A 17,499-nucleotide genomic window follows, 5' to 3' on the forward strand; every position below is an offset into this window, starting at 1 on the left:
CAGAGGGTTCCACAATGGTGTCATGGGTCATGGTCCTCGTGAATACCCTTGTTCCTCAGAAACCAGCTTTGTAAGACTCCTGAACCCTCAAATGCACCAGGGATATGAGAGTGTTCAGTAATGTACGAGTCATTGCAACTGACAGGATAGCAGGCACGTATTTTCAAGAAGTGTTAGCAGTGATCATAGATTACCTGCACATTAATTGAATGGAATCCATTCCTGTTGATGAATTACACTGAATTATGATACAGCTGTCTGTGTTACATGTGTGCAGTGATAGCACACTGCATCTCAGGAAACCCAGCTCTGTCACCAAATCCAACTGCCCAGGCTTCAGCACTCACCTCATCTTGGGGAAGCAAAATGAACCTATGTGACCTTCCACAAATGACATTGTTCACTGTCCTGATGCGTTTGTCACAACTGAGAAATCACACACAGGTTTCCGACCGTTTCCTGGAAGAAACAAGTCACATTGACTTTCAGTACCGCAGTGACCTTCTCAGCCACCAGGAGAGGATGACCTCCCACTCCTGAAAGCTTCAGTTTCTGCTTCAGCATCTAGCACAGTTCTGTCACTGTGTCCTGGATACATGGGGTCTATATTGGCACTGCACTTCGCTCGTGGAGTTGGAGTCAGGAAACTTTGGTCTTCCTGCAGATCCCACGCATGCTGGGGGAGTATGTGTTTGTCACCTCTCCCTGAGTTCATTGCTCCTTGTCCTCCATGCCTGCCTGCTGCTGCTCCTGGATTTGTTGCTGGTCCTGCTTCTGCCTTCATATTCATTGGTTGTGGTGTCTTTCCGAAGTACAAATTAATAATTTGGGGTGTCTAGTAGATTGAGCTCATCAGATTCAATAATGAATATCCTAAAATTTTTCAGAGTTGGGCTTTTAGAGTCATAAAGTCACAGATTCATATAACACCGAAGCAGGCCCTTTAGCCCAACTCATCCATGCTGACCAGGTTTCCTAAACTGAATTAGTCCCATTTGCCTGCGTTTGGCTCATATCCCTCTAAACCTTTCCCATCCATGTACCTGTCCAAATGTCTTTTAAATGTTTTAATTGTGCCTGCCTCTACCACATCCTCTCACAGCTCCCACTGTGGAAAAAGTTGCCTCTTGGGTCCCTTTTAAATCTTTCACTTCTCACATTAAATCTCTGCCCTCTAGTTTTGGACTCCCCTACCCTGCAGAAAATACATTTGCTATTCACCCTATCCATGCCCCTCATGATTTTATAACCCTCTATAAGGTCAACCCTCTATACGCTTCAGGGAAAAAGAAGTCCCAGCCTATCCTGCCTCTCTATCACTCAAACCTTCCAGTCTCAGTAATATCTTAGCCAGCGATGCCTACATCCTGTGAATGAATAAGTAAGAGTCTTTTTGTACCCTTTCCGGTTTAATAACATCCTTCCTATGGCATGGTGACCAGAATTGTATGCAGTATTCCAAATGTGGTCTTATCAGTGTCTTATGCAGCTGTAACACTACATCACAACTCCTTTATTCAATGCTCTGATCAATGAAGGCAAACATGCTAAATACCTTCTTTACCACCCTGCCTACCTGTGATGCCACTTTCAAGGAACTATGTACCTGCACCCCCTAGGTCTCTCTGTTCAATAACACTTACCAGGCTCTACCATTAACTGTAGAAGTCCTATCCTGGTTTGTCTTACCAAAATACAACACCTCACATTTATCTAAATTAAACTCCAACTGCCATTCCTTGGCCCACTGGGCCGGTTGATCAAGATCCTGTTGTACTTGCTGATAACATTCACTGTCCACCTAACCAACAATTTTGGTATCATCCTCACAAACGTACACACCATGCCGCCTATCTTCTCATCCAAATTGTTTATATAAATGATGAACAACAATGGACACAACGCCAATCTTTATGGGATAGCCCTGCAGCCTGAACAACAACCTTCTACCACCACCCTCTGTCTCCTACCTCCAAGACAATTTTGTATCCAACTGGCTAGTTCCCCCGGATCCAATGTTTTCTAACCTTACTAACCAGTCTACCATGCAGAAGCTTGTTGAAGGGCTTGGTGAAGTCCGTACACACAACATCTACCACTCTACCTTCATCTATCTTCTTGGTCACCTCTTCAAAAAACTCAACCAAATTTGTGAGATACAATTTCCCACACACAAAGCCGTGCTGATTATTCCTAATTGGTTCTTGCCTTTCCAAATGCATGTAGGTCCTGTCACTCAGAATTCCCTCCAACAACTTACCCACCTCTGACGTTAGGCTTACCGGTTTATAGTTCTATGGCTCTTCCTTCCTGCCCTTCTTAAATAATAGCACAATTTTAGCCAGCCTGCAGTCTTCCGGCACCTCATCTGTGGCTATTGATGATACAAATACAACAGCGGACCCAGCAGCAATTCTTGCAGCGCACTGCTGGTCACAGACCTCCAGTCTGAACAACAATCCTCTGCCACCACCCTCTGTCTGCGACTGGCAAGCCAATTTTGTATCCAATTGGCTAGATCTCCATGGATCCCATGTGATCTAACCTAACTGACCATTCTGCCAGGTAGAACCTTGTCAGAGGCTTTGTTAAAGTCCATGTAAGACAATGCCTACCGCTCTGCCTTCATATGTAGTTTTGGTCACCTCTTCAAAAAACTCAGTCAAATTTGTGAGACATGATTTCCCACCCACAATACAATGCTGACTATTCCTAATCAGCCCTTGCCTTTCCAAATGCATGTTGGTCCTGTCTCTCAGAATTCCCTCCAACAACTTACCCATCTCTGACATTAGGCTTACCGGTTTTAGTTCCCTTGCTTTTCCTTGCAGTCTTTTTTAAATAATGGCGCAACTTTAGCCATCCTCACCCATGGCTGTTGATGTTATAAATATCTTCCCTAGGGGCCTCACAATTTCTTCCCTAGCTTTCCACAATATCCTGGGATACACTTGATCTGGTCCAGGGGATTCATATACTTTATGCATTTTGAGACTTCAACACCTCCTCTTCTGTAATGTGGACTCTTTTTGAGACATCACTATTTATTTCCCCGAAATCCCTAGCTTCATTTCTTTCTCCAAGGTAAATACTGATGAGAAATATTCATTCAAGATCCTACCCATCTCCTGTGGCTCCACACATAGATGACCTTGTTGATCTTTAAAGGCCCTATTCTCTCCCTAGTTACTCTTTTGCCCTTAATATGCTTGTGGAATCTCTCTGGATTCTCCTTTACTTTAACTGCCAAAGCTATCTCATGTGCCGTTTTGCCCTCCTGATTTCCTTCTTATATGTATTCCTACACCCCGTATACTCCTCAAGACATTCACTTGATTCCAGCTGGCTATACCTGACAAATGCTTCCTTCTTTTTCTTGACAAGACCTTCAATATGTCTAGTCATCCAGTGTTCCCTACTCCTGCCAGCCTTGCCCTTCACATTAACAGGAACATGCTGGCCCTGAACTCTCGTTATCTCGCTTTTGAAAGCCTCCCACTTGCCATACGTCCCTTTATCTGCAAACAGCCTCTCCCAACCAACTTTTGACAGTTCCTGTTTAATACAGTCAAAGTTGGCCTTGCTTCAATTTGGAACTTTAACTTGTGGACCGGACCAATCCTTCTTCATAACTGTTTTAAAACTAATAGAATTATGGTCACTAGTCCCAAAGTTCTCCCCAATAGCACCTCAGTCACTTTTCCTGCCTTATTTCCCAAGTGGAGGTAGAGTTTTGCCCCTTCTCTAATAAGGCCATCTACATATTGATTGAGTAAGTTTTCCTGAACACACTGAACAAGTTCCTTCCCATCCAAACCCTTAACACTATGGCAGTCCCTGTCTATGTTTGGAAAGTTAAAATCCCCTACTATTACAACCTTACTATTATTACAGCTAACTGCAATCTCTCTACACACTTGCTCCTCAATTTCCCACTGAATATTGAGGGGTCTATGGTACAATCCCATCAAAGTGATCATCCCCTTCTTTTTTCTCAGTTCCACCCATATAACTTCACTGGATGATCCCTCAGGAATATCGTCTGTAAGTACTGCCGTGATGTTTTCCCTAATCAAAAATGCCATTCACCATCTTGCCTCCTTTTCTATCCTTCCTATAACATTTGTATCTTGGAACATCAAGCTGCTAGTTCTGTCCCTCCCTCACTCATGTTTCTGTAATAGCTTTGATATCCCAGTCCCATGTTCCCATCTATGCCTGGAGTTCATCTACTCTACCTGTCAGGCCTCTAGCATTTGGAATAAATGCTGTTTGGTTCATCAGCTGTCCGTCATTCCCTTGTCTTATCTAATACTCTTGGATGGTTATTTGTTCCCGTGTATTTCCTATACAATCAAAACTGATTTTTTTTTCCTATGGTTGTTATACCAATTCCATCAGATCAGGTAGCAGAGATAGACTGTGCACATTTGACAGGCCAGCAATGAAGACTATTCCCTAGACATGAAAACTGCTGGTCACCTGTAAGTATTGGACTCTTGAATTATAAGTAGTTCAGTAGTTTCTGCTTCCCAAGTGGAATATACTCTGGAATCTTCTCAGTATTTTAAAAAGCACAATTACTGAGTGAAACCAGTTTAATTATCAAAGTAATTCTCCTGTTCATCTGCTTAAAGGCAAAGGTAAATAAAAACTGAAATTTCTCTTAGTATTATTGTTTGCTTTTTTTTTGTGTTTTTCATAAGGTATCCATTCTGGGAAATAAACAGTTTTCAATACTTTTTATCCCTCCATTCTGCCAACTGTACAACCCTAGCAGGGGATGCATGTAATCAACATCTAATTGTACACATTTATGCTGTTTTATACATCTAAGCATCTCCCTTGGACATTCAGTTGTATTGTCATTGCTGAATCCCTCACAATCAACATCCTGGGGTTCCCAGAAACTAAACTGGACCAGCCATGTAAGTGATATAGCTGCAAATGTAGGTCTGCAACTGAGAATGCTAAGGCAAGTGGCTCACTTCCTGACTCTTGTTCAGCATTTACAATGCACAATTAAAAAATGTGTAGAAATAGACTCCACTTCCCTGGATGGTACAGTTCCAACTCTCACGAAACTTAACACCATCCAGGACAAAGCAGTCTACACAATCAGCACCTCTTCCACCAACCTAAACATTCACTGTCTCCACCAGTGCACAATAGTATCAACAGCAATTTCAACAGCACTTTCCAGATCTACAACTTCTATAACATAAAAGGACAAGAATAGCAGACATGTGGGAACAGCACCACCTACAAGTTCCTTTGCAAGCCACACACTATCTTGGCTTGCAATGATATCACTGTTATTTCACTATCGCCAGATCAAAATCCAGGAAATCCCTACCCAACAGTACTTTTGGTGACAACACAGTATGAGCTGGAGGAACACAGCAGGTCAGGCGGCATCAGAGGAGCTGGAAAATTGACGTTTCGGAAAGGGTCCCGACTCAAAACGTCAACTTTCCTGCTCCTCTGATGCTGCCTGACCTGCTGTGTTCCTCCAGCTCCATACTGTGCTGTCTCTGACTCCAGCATCTACAGTTCTTGCTATCTCTGAGTACTGTTGGTGTACCTGCAGCAAATGGACTGTGGTGCTACAACATTAGGGCCCATTACCATTTTCTCGAAGGCAATTAGGGATAGGCAACAAATGTTGGCCTTACCAGTGACACTCGAATCTTATGAAAGATTGAAACAAAATACGTTATAGCACAAAATACTGTGGGTTAAATAGATTAATGGGCAGAATCTTCTGGGCCCATTTAGGGCTTCTGGAGCTTTTAGACAGGCAAGAGAGGAACCTTATTTGGGTGGGAAGGCAAAATTTTGATTCCTAAGGTTGGATTAAAAACTTTGGCATCAAGTTCCTAAAACGTTTCACGTGCATAAGCTTTTCCAACTGAGGGAGTCAAGAACCTGTTTTGCATTTATTTGGATTCCATGAATATTGTTTAACACCCCAGCCTGATGCAATTACTTTCATGGGTACAATTTTTTTCTAATTCACTCATGGGATGTGGGCATTGTAGGCTGAGCCAGCATTTATTGCCCATTCCCAGTTCCTTCAGAACGTGATGGTGAGCAACCTTCCTGAACCACAGCACTCCATGTAGGAAAACCGACAATGCCATTAGGAAAGAGAGTTCCAGGTTTTTCACCCAGCGAATTTGAAGAAACAGCACTATATTTCCAAGTCAGGACGGTGAGTCGATTGGAGGGGAATATGCAGGTGGTGGTGTTCACATCTATCTGCTGTCCCTCTCTTCTAGATGGAAGTGGTCATGGGTTTGGAAAATGCTGTCTAAGGAACCTTGATGAATTTTAGCAGTGCATCTTGTAGATGGTGCACACTGCTGCTAATGAGTATCTGTGGTGGAAGGAGTATATGTTTTTGGATGTGGTGCCAATTAAGCAGGCTGCTTTGTCCTGAATGGTGTCAGTCTTCTTGAGTGTTGTTGGAGCTGCACTCATCCAGGTAAGCGGAGTAGTCTATACACTGCTGACTTGTGTTCTTATAGGTGGTTGACAGGCTTTGGGGAGTCAGAAGGTGAGTTACTCCCTGCAGAATTCCTAGCCTTTGAAATGCTGTTGTAACCATATTATTTATATTGGTAGTCCAGTTCAATTTTTGGTCAATGGTATCCCTGAGTGGAGGATTCAGTGATGGTAACACCATTGAATGTCAAAGGATGATAGTTAGCTTTGAATCAGAGATAGTAGGAACTGCAGATGCTGGAGAATTGTCCCTTTTTGGAGATGGTCTTTGCCTAGTATTTCTATGGCACAATTATTATTTGCCACTGTTCAGTCCAAGCTTGAACATTGTGCAGGTCTTACTGCCTTTGGACCTGGACTACATAAGTACCTGAGGAGTCACAAATGGTGGTAGACATTGTGCATCATCAGTTAATGTCTGCACTTCTGATCTTAATGAAAGAATAAATGTCATTCATGAAACAGCTGAAGATGGTTATGCTTAGGATTCCCCATTGCTAGACAAAAGTGGAAAAAAAATGTTTGTTCATAAACCCAACTCTATATATGATACACAAACAGAAAGTGCTAGAGGGACCCAGTACGTCTGGCAGCCTCTAGAGAGAAGCAGAAGTTACTCCGATCACCCAGCTTTATGAGAAGTGTAATTTGTAACTGGTCTTGCAAGATATTGCCATTGTATTTTGCTAATAGTGTAAGGATTGTAAACTGCGCAGCCCACTCAACCTGCCCAAGTGAGGCAATCATACTGGCCAATGCCAGCAAACCTGACCAGGGCAGGTGTGAAGGGTTCAAAGTAAAAGGTGGTCAAAATAAAAAGTACTATAAAACCCCAGGTAGATCTGCAGATGCATAGCTTAAGGACAAATGCTGTGTTTATCTTTCTGAAAATCACAATAGGATTGAATTTCTTCATCACCAGCTCCTTTCAGATATCAAATGAGACTTGGGTAGCATCTCTCAGTTGGCCACACAGAAGTGGATTTCTCCATGCTAGTCGCGGGTAGGGAGCAACACTTGAGAATATATCCTGTGCTTGCCAAGTCTTCTTTGTCCAAGTTAGTGTTAGGGATGGGACTGTGGCATTTTTTTTTTCTCCTGGATTGGGAGTGGGAGTGGGAGGCTGCATAGAAAAACATAATGGACAGAATTTTACAGGAGTCTGAGTGAACTGGGCGATGGAAAATGTGTGGCAGAATTAGATAATAAGTGTGGTGAGGCACATCTCACCATTGAGGTTATCCCACTCCTTGGTTTTCACAATGGCTGAAATGATGAGATTCTCACTAAGCTGCGGTGAGATGCCGATTGACAGGGTTTAATGCTTGGTAAACGGCTATTCAATGGCACGTTCTCCTTATTAATATTTACACTCCCATCTTATCAAACTCGCCAAGCAAGCACAACATTGAGAAACCTCAAAAAGAAAACCAGAGCATATACCTGGCAGATTCAGCTTTCTGCTTACTCCCAATGACCTCCATGTTGTCTGTGACCAAACTGCATCTCAGAGCAAGATATGTAGGCACTAGCCACATTCAGTCCTCCTCCATGTACATTGACATCACACATGTGTGAGCTCACAGCAACCATCCTGGCATTTCTGCTGTGCACTGGCAATGCAGTATGAAAGCAGACACTTGCATTGAAAGACTGCAGTGGAAACACTTTGCGTACAGGGATTGTCACCCAGCTTGCACACTGGACTAGGCTGCATCTCAAAGATGCTCATTTGCTCTCCTAATGCTCGCTTACTCAGTACCTACCTGCTTACTCACAACATCCATGCCTCAGCTTCATTTGACTTGCCATGCCAATAGTGTACACACATAACAAAGACAACTAGTCTTGCAGCTAAGCAGATAGTGCGAACTGCAGATGCTGGAAGTCAGAGTAAATACAGTGTGGAGCTGGAGGAACACAGCAGGTCAGGCAGCATCAAAGGAATAGGAAAGTTGACGTTTCAGGTTGGGACTCTTCAACAGGACCCTGCTGAAGGGTCCTGTCCTGAAACTTCGACTTTCCTGTTTCTCTGATGCTACTTGCAGCTAAGCAGTCCTCTGTCTAGGGGGAGCATGTCTTGCTGTCAAAGCCACACCTCCTTGTCCCAGTAGCTTACACAGTTAACATATGGCACGTGAAGCAAGCAGCCAGCTATGTATACAACTCTATGGGAGTTGTCCTCCATGATGTCCATGGAAGAATTAGTTAGTGAAGGGGTCCTCGGCACAGTAAGTCAAGGGTAATTTCCCATAATAGTGTCGGGAATTGGCCACAATCAGGTCTCTGTCAGTGTGCCCACGCCTCTGCAGTCCAGGGAGTAGGCCATGGTCGTCTACTGGCACCATAGTGGCCAGTTGGATGAGGTGTGGCATAGGGCTGATGTAGTTCGGGAGATGTATGGAAACCAGTTGGATCAGAACACATCTTGCACCAGAGCTGCCCAGTCATGTCAGTTGAGGGGATGAGCCACTCTCGGTCACCTGGTCAGTCCTCAGAAACTTAGGGAAAAGGATGCTGGGAGTTGGGGTGAAATACCAGCCAATGTTCTCTGTACTGTCATCCTCAGAGGTCAAGGATGGTACATCTGGTAGAGTCAGATATTTCGGTGCTGAGGACAAGGGTAGCTTATGAACCTTCCAACACAAGAGAGAGAAGGCATTGCAACTTGTGGTTAGAAGTGGTGTCCAATGACTGAAAGTGATAGTGGTGTTAATGGAAGAGTGACAGTAGCATGTAAAGTAGCACTTACTTGTTTGGCAGGACGTGGATGTTTCAGTATCCCTGCAGGTGTGATCCTAGTCTTCTGCGAGCTCCAAAATTCCCTCCTTATTGGGGATAAGAAGCTTGATGTTGGGCACCCCTCCAATTGCCCAGACTTTCTCAGCCCTTTTATGGGTTATCTTCTTCTATAATGAGAATAAGTAGGCAAATAAATTAGATTACAGTGACAGTGACATGCCTGTAAATCCTGGTACATGTGGGAGGAAGGTGGTGAAATGTGACAAAAGACTGAAGAGGAGGCACAGAAGCTAGCGTGGTTAGCAGTATGGAGACTGGCAGGATAGGGGAAGAATGTTGTGATCAATGACAGTGTGGTGGGAAGTGTGTTTAGTAACAGAGATAGTGAGTGTGTTTTAGAGAGGAATAAGTGTGGAGCTTAACCTTGCAGAGCCAAGGAGGTCTTTCTGCAGCGCTGCTGGCTGTTCCTTTGCACCCTGAAGCTGGCACTGATCTGGGTGGTGACATGCAGACCAGGCTATCAGGGTCTGGAGGCACAACCAATTCTTGCCACGCTCCTGGAAGAGATCAGCTGTCCTCTGCAACATCCTCTCCTCCTGGAGCTCCAAGTTCCAGTTGGTGAATTATATTGCTATTTTCCCATTCCATTGCATTTTGTGAGTATGACTTTCAATGAGCAGGACAGATTCAGAAAGCCAGTGCTTGTCCAGATGCACAGCAGCATTTTAAAGATGATGTGGGTATAAGGGATGCCATTCTATGAGTAGACATCCTCTGAGTAGTGAAGTGTTGTGAGAATGGTGCATGAAAAGATGGGGTAGAAATTAGATGTGAGACACGCCATAGGGCAATAAATGCATCACGTTTGATTAGATACAGTGAGAGATCTTACTAGATCTTGCAGTGACAAATCCTCCAAAAAAAAAAACAGCACAATTTGAATTTAGCCAAAAAACTTGGATTAGCTCAAAGATTTGTTAATGTTGGGAGCAGCCATATTTTATCAAAATGTTTCATGTATTCGCAGAATGGAGGTTTCCTCAGTGGATGGGTGTGTCCAATCTCGCCTTTAGCACAGACATGGTTCCCTTGCTCTGCCAGCCCCACTGCATGCTCCTTGAAGAGAGCCAGGATCTCTATAGGCATTCTTTCGCACGCATCGGCCTGGGTATTTTTGCGCTTTCTGAAGAAGGGTCTAGGCCCGAAACATCAGCTTTCCTGCTCCTCTGATGCTGCTTGGCCTGCTGTGTTCATCCAGCTCTACACCTTGTTATCTCAGATTCTCTAGCATCTGCAGTTCCTACTATCTCGGAATAAGTTAGCTATTTATTTGCACGGTAAGGCAAACCTGATTGATGCAGTTTCAAGTGACATTAGGTGCACATTCCCTTCATCACAAAAAACTACCTCCTGTTTCCAACAACAGTAGTCTTCGATTTGTCTCAGCAGATCTGCGCTGAACCACATCCATACCTTTATCACCCCAATAGTCAACTACTCCAGCACATTCCTGAAATACCTTCCATCCTGCATCATCCACAAACTTGGGTTTATCCAAAACACTGGTGCCCAAATCATAGCCTACATCAAGTATTGGCCAATTACCCACATATGTCCACGATCTCACAGTATCCAAAATTTTAACTAAATTTTCATTCATTTGTTCAAACATTTTTATGGTCGTGTTGCTTCCTATTTCTGTGGATTAGAGAACTTTACATCAATCAAAAACAGAAATTGCTATAAGCAGCAATTTCTGTTTTGTTTCTGATTTACAGCATCTGCAGTTCTTTCAGTTTTTATTTATATCAATCAACTCTGACCTCTTATGCATTTACCACTTCATATGCCCTACCACGTGCAGTTGTTCCTTCACTCATCTAGGCAGGTTACTGTGAAATTGCCAACTTCAAAGGACCCCAGAAGTTATCACTGCGAGTGAATATGTCTATAATATATTTCACTCTCTGATGCCTTAGTATAGACTATAGATCTTGCTATATTGAGACAAAGTGTGGTGTCGAACTTAAACCACTAACCACTCAGGCTTTGTTCAGTTGCTTCACATGATTACATTATTAACCTTCATTAGAACTGGCAGGAAGGGGAAGTAATTGGGTAGGTTAGCACGATGGAGCTATTAGCCCCCCTTCTGACAACACAGAAATCATTCAGGGCAGAAAGCCCCATGGTTGACCTTCTCATCTCCTTGCCAATTAAGGACATTATGATAGTCAACTAACAAGCATTTGAAGACGTTGGTTTACCACCGGCCTGAATAACTTTGTTCCCATCAGGCAAGAAAAGTGGTAGCTTTCCCAATTTCTCCCCTGGTGAGGTGTGCCTTGATTTTCCCCAATCTAGGGTCGTTTGACAGCACTGAGTGGGATGAGGAGTTGCAGGATTGGTTGTTGAAAGCCAAGTCCCTACCCTTTTCTTAGGATGCCCAGCCACCTGAGCCCCACAAAATAGACATACCTGCCATCGCAACCCCCACCCCATTCCCACCCCTCCCCCACTAAACAGACTTACCTGTTTCCCTCACATCTGTGAAAGCAGGAGTCCTGAAGCTTACACTTGATATACCAGTTTATGGAAATTGAATTATATTCTACTTCAATGCTGTTTCAGTAGAGGTGTTAATTCATTCATTTTAAGCTGATTAGCAGGTCTGTTTGTGAGTCTAGTCGAGAGAATTTCACCCAAACATCAAGATTTCGTATGTGATGACCTTACAGCTTAATTTCAGGATCACAATCATTAAATGCAGTTTGTTTACATGGCAGGGTTTAAATTAGTCTGGCATGGGGGATGGGGCCATAAAAAGTAGTGAGACAAAACAGAAGGTTGAGGCTAGTGCAAAAATTAAAGTGAGGAATTTAAATAGACAGGCAGGCAAGACCATGGCAGGAAACAAGGGAAAACTGATGAATTAAACAGCATTTATTCCAATGCGAGAGGTCTGACAGGTAAGGCAAATGAACTGAGGGTGTGGATGAGAACGTAGAACTGGGATATCATAGCTATTAGAGAAACGTGGCTGAGGGGGGAACAGCACAATGTGGAGCTGGAGGAACACATCAGGCCAGGCAGCATCAGAGGCACAGGAAAGCTGACATTTCGGGTCGGGACCCTTCTTCAGGAATGTTAAGTTTAGTGTTAAGGGCTTAGATGGGGAGAAATTTGTTCAGTGTGTTCAGGAAAACTTTCTCAATCAATATGTAAATGGGCTTACTAGAGAATGGGCAAAACTTAACCTCCCCTTAGTAAATAAGGCAGGGCAAGTGACTGAGGTGCTAGTGGGGGAGCATTTTGGGACCAGTGACCATAATTCCATTAGTTCCAAAATATTTATGGAGATGGATTAATCCTGTCCACAGTTAAAGGTCCAAATTGAAGCAACGCCAATTTTGATGGTATTAGATAGGAACTGTCAAAAGTTGGGGAGGCCGTTTGCAGGTAAAGGGATGTCTGGCAAGAAGGAGACATTCAACAGTGAGATAATGAGAGTTCAGGGCCAGCATGTTTCTGTTAATGTGTAGGGCAAGGCTGGCAGGAGTAGGGAACACTGGATGACTAGAGATATTGAAGCTCTGGTCAAGAAAACGAAGGAGGCATATGTCACATATATCAGATGTAGCCAGCTGGGATCAAGTGGATCCATTGACGATTATATGGGGTATAGGAGTACACTTAAGAGGGAAATCAGGATGGCAAAAGGAGAACATGAGATAAGTTTGGCAGATAAGGTAAAAGAGAATCAAAAGAAATTCTACAAGTATATTAAGGGCAAAAGAGTGACGAGGGAGAGAATAGGGCCCCTTAAAGATCAACAAGGTCATCTGTGTTTGGAGCCACAGGAGCTGGGTTAAAACCTAAATGTATATTTCTTGTCGGTATTTCCCTTGGAGAAAGAAATGGAAGCTAGGGACCTCAGGGAAATAAATAGTGATGTTCTTGAAAAGAGTCCATATTCCAGAAGAGGAGCTGCTGGAGTTCTTAAAATGCGTAAAGGTAGATAAATCCCCGGGACCTAATCAGGTGTATCCCAGGACATTGTGGGAAGCTACAGAAGAAATTGTGGGGGCCCCTATCATCAACAACCGTGGGTGAGGATGGCTAAAGTTATGCCTTTATTTAAGACAGGCTGCAAGGAAAAGCTAGGGAACTAAAACTGGTGAGCCTAATGTCGGTGGCAGGTAAGTTGTTGGAGGGGATTCTGAGAGACAGGACACGGATGCATTTGGAAAGGCAAAGACTGATTAGGGATAGTCAGCATGGCATTGTGTGTGGGAAATCATGTCTCACAAATTTGACTGAGTTTTGTGAAGAGATGACTGAGAAGACAAATGAAGACAGAGCAGTAAACGTTATCTTACATGAACTTTAATAAAACCTTTGACAAGCTCTGCCTGGTAGACTGGTTAGTAAGGTTAGATCACATGGGATCTACAGAGATCTAGCTGATTGGATACAAAATTGCCTTGCCGGTTGCAGACAGAGGGTGGTGGTAGAGGGTTGTTGTTCAGACTGGAGGTCCGTGACCAGTGGTGTGCCATAAGGATTGCTGCTGGGTCCGCTGTTGTGTTTGTCATTTAAATGAATGATTTGGATGAGAAAATAGGAGGCATGGTTAGTAAGTTTGTGGATGAAATCAAAATTGGTGGAATACTGGACAGTGAAGAAGGTTATCCAAGAGAACAATGGGATCTTGATCAACTGGCTCAGTAGACTGAGGAATGACAGATGGAGTTGAATTCAGATAAATGCAAGATGTCACATTTTGGTAAGATAAACCAGGACAGGACTTACACAGTTGATGGTAGGACCCTGGGGAGTGTTGTCAAACAGAGAGACCTAAGGGGTGCAGATTCATAGTTCCTTGAAAGTGGTGTCACTGGTAGACCGAGTGGTGAAGAAGGTGTCTGGTATGCTTCCTTCACTGGTCAGAGCACTGAGTAAAGGAGTTATGACATCATGTTACAGTTGTATAAGACATTGATAAGGCCACATTTGGAGTATTGCATACAATTCTGCTCTCTTTGCTATACGAAGGATGTTATTAAACTGGAAAGCGTGCAAGACAGATTTACAAGCATGTTACTGAGACTGGAGTGTTTCAGATATAAGGAGAGCTGAATTGGCTGGGAATTTTTTTCACTGGAGCGTAGAAGTCTGAGGGGTGACCTTGCAGAGGTTTATAAAATCATGAGGGGCATACAATGAGGTAAATAGCCAAGATCTTTTCCCCAGGGTAGGGAAGTCCAAAACTAGATGGCATCAGTTTAACATGAGAGGGGAAAGATTTAAAAGGGACCTAAGGGGCAGCTCTTTCACACAGAGAATGATGCATACGTGGAACGAGCTGCAAGAGGAAGTGGTAAAGGCAGGTACAATTACATCATTTAAAAGATATTTGTACAGGTACATGGATTGGAAAGGTTTAAAGGGATATGAATCAAATGCAAGCAAATGGGGGACTAGTTCAGTTTAGGAAACCTGGTTGGCATGGACAAGTTGGGCTAACGGGCCTGTTTCCATGCTGTATGACTCTGACATTTTGACTGTCTAACTCATCAATTTTTTTTTGTATGATGTTTTGTTAATTTTTTTTCACATGCCAAAAGTACCTATTTATGAAGTGCTTTGACATTTTAAATTCACAAAGGCTTTCTCTTTAATCTCAGGAGTTGACTAATAATTCCTCTAAATTGGATGAGATACTGCTCTATACCACTTAATTGTACATCATATTAAATTTGTTTTGATTGAATTTTAATAAATATAACATAATCAGGCTATATTGCACTTCCAGGAGTGATTATCCCTGTTTAATGAAATAAACCAGAATGATTATTTTGCCAGTTTTATATTTGTGGCAGAAACATCGCATCATGGAATCCACTTTGGATCTTAATCTCAACTTGCCCCTGTGACTTCTTCCATTGATAAACAGTATGAGCATGTGAAGAAAAAACAAGACTGTTCTGTGTAATGATGTCTAAGATTACGAAGCATAATATTTTTGTATGCTCTAGTCAAGTAATGCTTACTTTTTAAATTTGATACATATACATTATTGAGGGCAGCTGTCAATTTTTTTTCTTCAATTTTTTACTGGAAATAGTTCAATGTGAGAAAACCATCTGTTATTTTTTAATACAGGCTTACATCAAACTCATCCATAAGAGGAAACTCAGTTCAACTGTTTTAAAAGAAAATATGGGCCAAGAAAATTATTCAGTCTAATGCTGTGATCTCTCAGATTCTAAAGAAGATGCTATTGTTAAAAAAACCTAGGCTAGACTGCAGTAACACTATTATAGGACAAAGCCTGGTTGTAGAAGGAATTGAGCATATCAAGGTTTTGTATGTTATTCCCTCACAGTATCATTTCAGGATCAAGAACTTTAAATTCAGTTTGTTCACATGACATTTTGACAGTCCAACTCATCAAATTGTTTTGTATGGTAAGTAGAAGTACACAAGTTGGAGTGAAGATAAGACAAACTGAGAGGTTGTAAGTGATAACTACTAATTGTATGGTTTTAAAGACCTAAAGACTGTGGGTTAAAATTGGGTTAAGTAGTGAATCAATGACTGCTATTGTTAGATGGCTATTGATTTTGATAATATTTCAGGAAAATATAGTTGCCTTTGTCCACTGTTTTAAGGATTTTCATTAGCTTCTTAACTCGAATTGGTTTGACGTTTCAGATTTTGGTAAACAAAATGCCCAAAGTGCATGAAGATCATCGCTGTACTGTAGAGTATTTGCGAACTTCATAACAATAACAGCCAGCACTTAATTTGGTTTATTATTTATGGTATGATTTATATTGATTTTAATTTTCCAGGTTCACTCAAGCTGGCTATTACTCATCCTGAGTTTTACTGGTATGTTGATGAGGGACTAACAGCCGAAAACATGAAAAGCTCACTGCTTCGTAGTGAGATCTTGTTTGGAGCCCCACTTCCCAATTACTACTCAGTGGATGACCGATGGGAAGAGCAGCACAGAAAGTTTCAGAAGTTTGTGATCTCTTATGCTGATCTTTTGGCTTCACAATCCACCAAGTGAGTAACATCAGTATGTGATTGAGCTGAAGAGAAGATTCTGTCTAGGCATTTGTATACCTAGTATGGACACTATCCTGTATTATGCCTTTAAAGCTGCTTTATTTTCTTTCAAGTTTTATGTCTAAAGGCCTTACCAATACTTCCACAAATATTAGTTTCTCTTCATTAAGTTTCCAAAAAGACCATTCCTTGTGTGACTTTTCCATTGTGCTTCATAGCTGAGTCCTATCACAACAACCAATGTCCACAAATGTACATTTCAGCAGGAGTGAATGGCTTGTGATTGGAAGTGAAATTCCAGATTTTTACCTATTGCTAGAGACCAATTGCAATGATATTACTGTTAACAAAACTGAGATCAGCTAATTCAATTCAGACCAGGAGTCAAACCTAGAGCCTTTGAGGTTTCTTTGGCTCAATTCCTTACTAGCCAGTGCAGTTCCCAGAAGGACATGAATAAAACAATCCTATCTTTCTCTGTTCTATTTTCAGCTTAGCTGCGGCAAAATTTACACTGTAACCCCAGTTCATCGATTGCTGTGTGACGCATGGTAGGATGTTAGCAGTATTATTTTGTGTTACTAACTAATTGAATAAAAAGGCTTATTCCCAGGTTCATGATGTAGGACTGAAAAAAATTAAGGTAAATTGTTGAACAAGGTAAAAGTTTCACATACTGGCGTTACGAGGCAAAAACAAATAGGAAATTAACAGTATGAAGGGAAGTTGGTATCAGAATTTGGAATACATTACATTAGAAGGCCATGGTTTAAATTAGTTATCCCAGTATATATCTAGTTCAGGTGATTGTGAAATATTGGAGACTTCATCCCTGGAGGTGGAGGAGAAGAGAGCCACAGGAATGGGCTTTAGCATCACAGATCTGAGCTTTGTAAAGAAAACCTTTAGAAGTGTTAAATATTTTAACTTCAGGAGAAGTTAAAAAACCTGTCCAAAATTACTTGGAGTATTTTTGGAAACATAAATCTAGAACGCTACTTCAGGTTAAGCTGTATCAGTAGAACAAAGAGGCACAAGCTAAAAGTAGGGGCCAGTTTCAAAAAGTTATTTGTAAACTTATGACATTGAAGTCTGAGTAAGGTGACTGAGACTCAAATTCCTGGAAGTGTTTTTAAGAAACATTTCTAAGAAGTATGTTGGACAATAGAA

The 17,499-nt window shown here is 42.1% G+C and overlaps 1 protein-coding gene across 1 annotated transcript in view; it reads left to right on the forward strand.

Moving 5' to 3' along the window:
* The window catches only part of disp3 (dispatched RND transporter family member 3), a 186,959-nt gene that overhangs the window by 4,327 nt on the left and 165,133 nt on the right, over positions 1 to 17,499 (forward strand). The window contains exon 2 of the mRNA XM_048615185.1: positions 16,107 to 16,326. Coding sequence (XP_048471142.1) covers positions 16,107 to 16,326 — 220 coding nt within the window. The remainder of the gene's footprint in view (positions 1 to 16,106; positions 16,327 to 17,499) is intronic.

This window comes from Rhincodon typus, chromosome 31, assembly GCF_021869965.1.
Source record: "Rhincodon typus isolate 14 chromosome 31, sRhiTyp1.1, whole genome shotgun sequence".
Lineage (NCBI taxonomy): Eukaryota > Metazoa > Chordata > Chondrichthyes > Orectolobiformes > Rhincodontidae > Rhincodon > Rhincodon typus.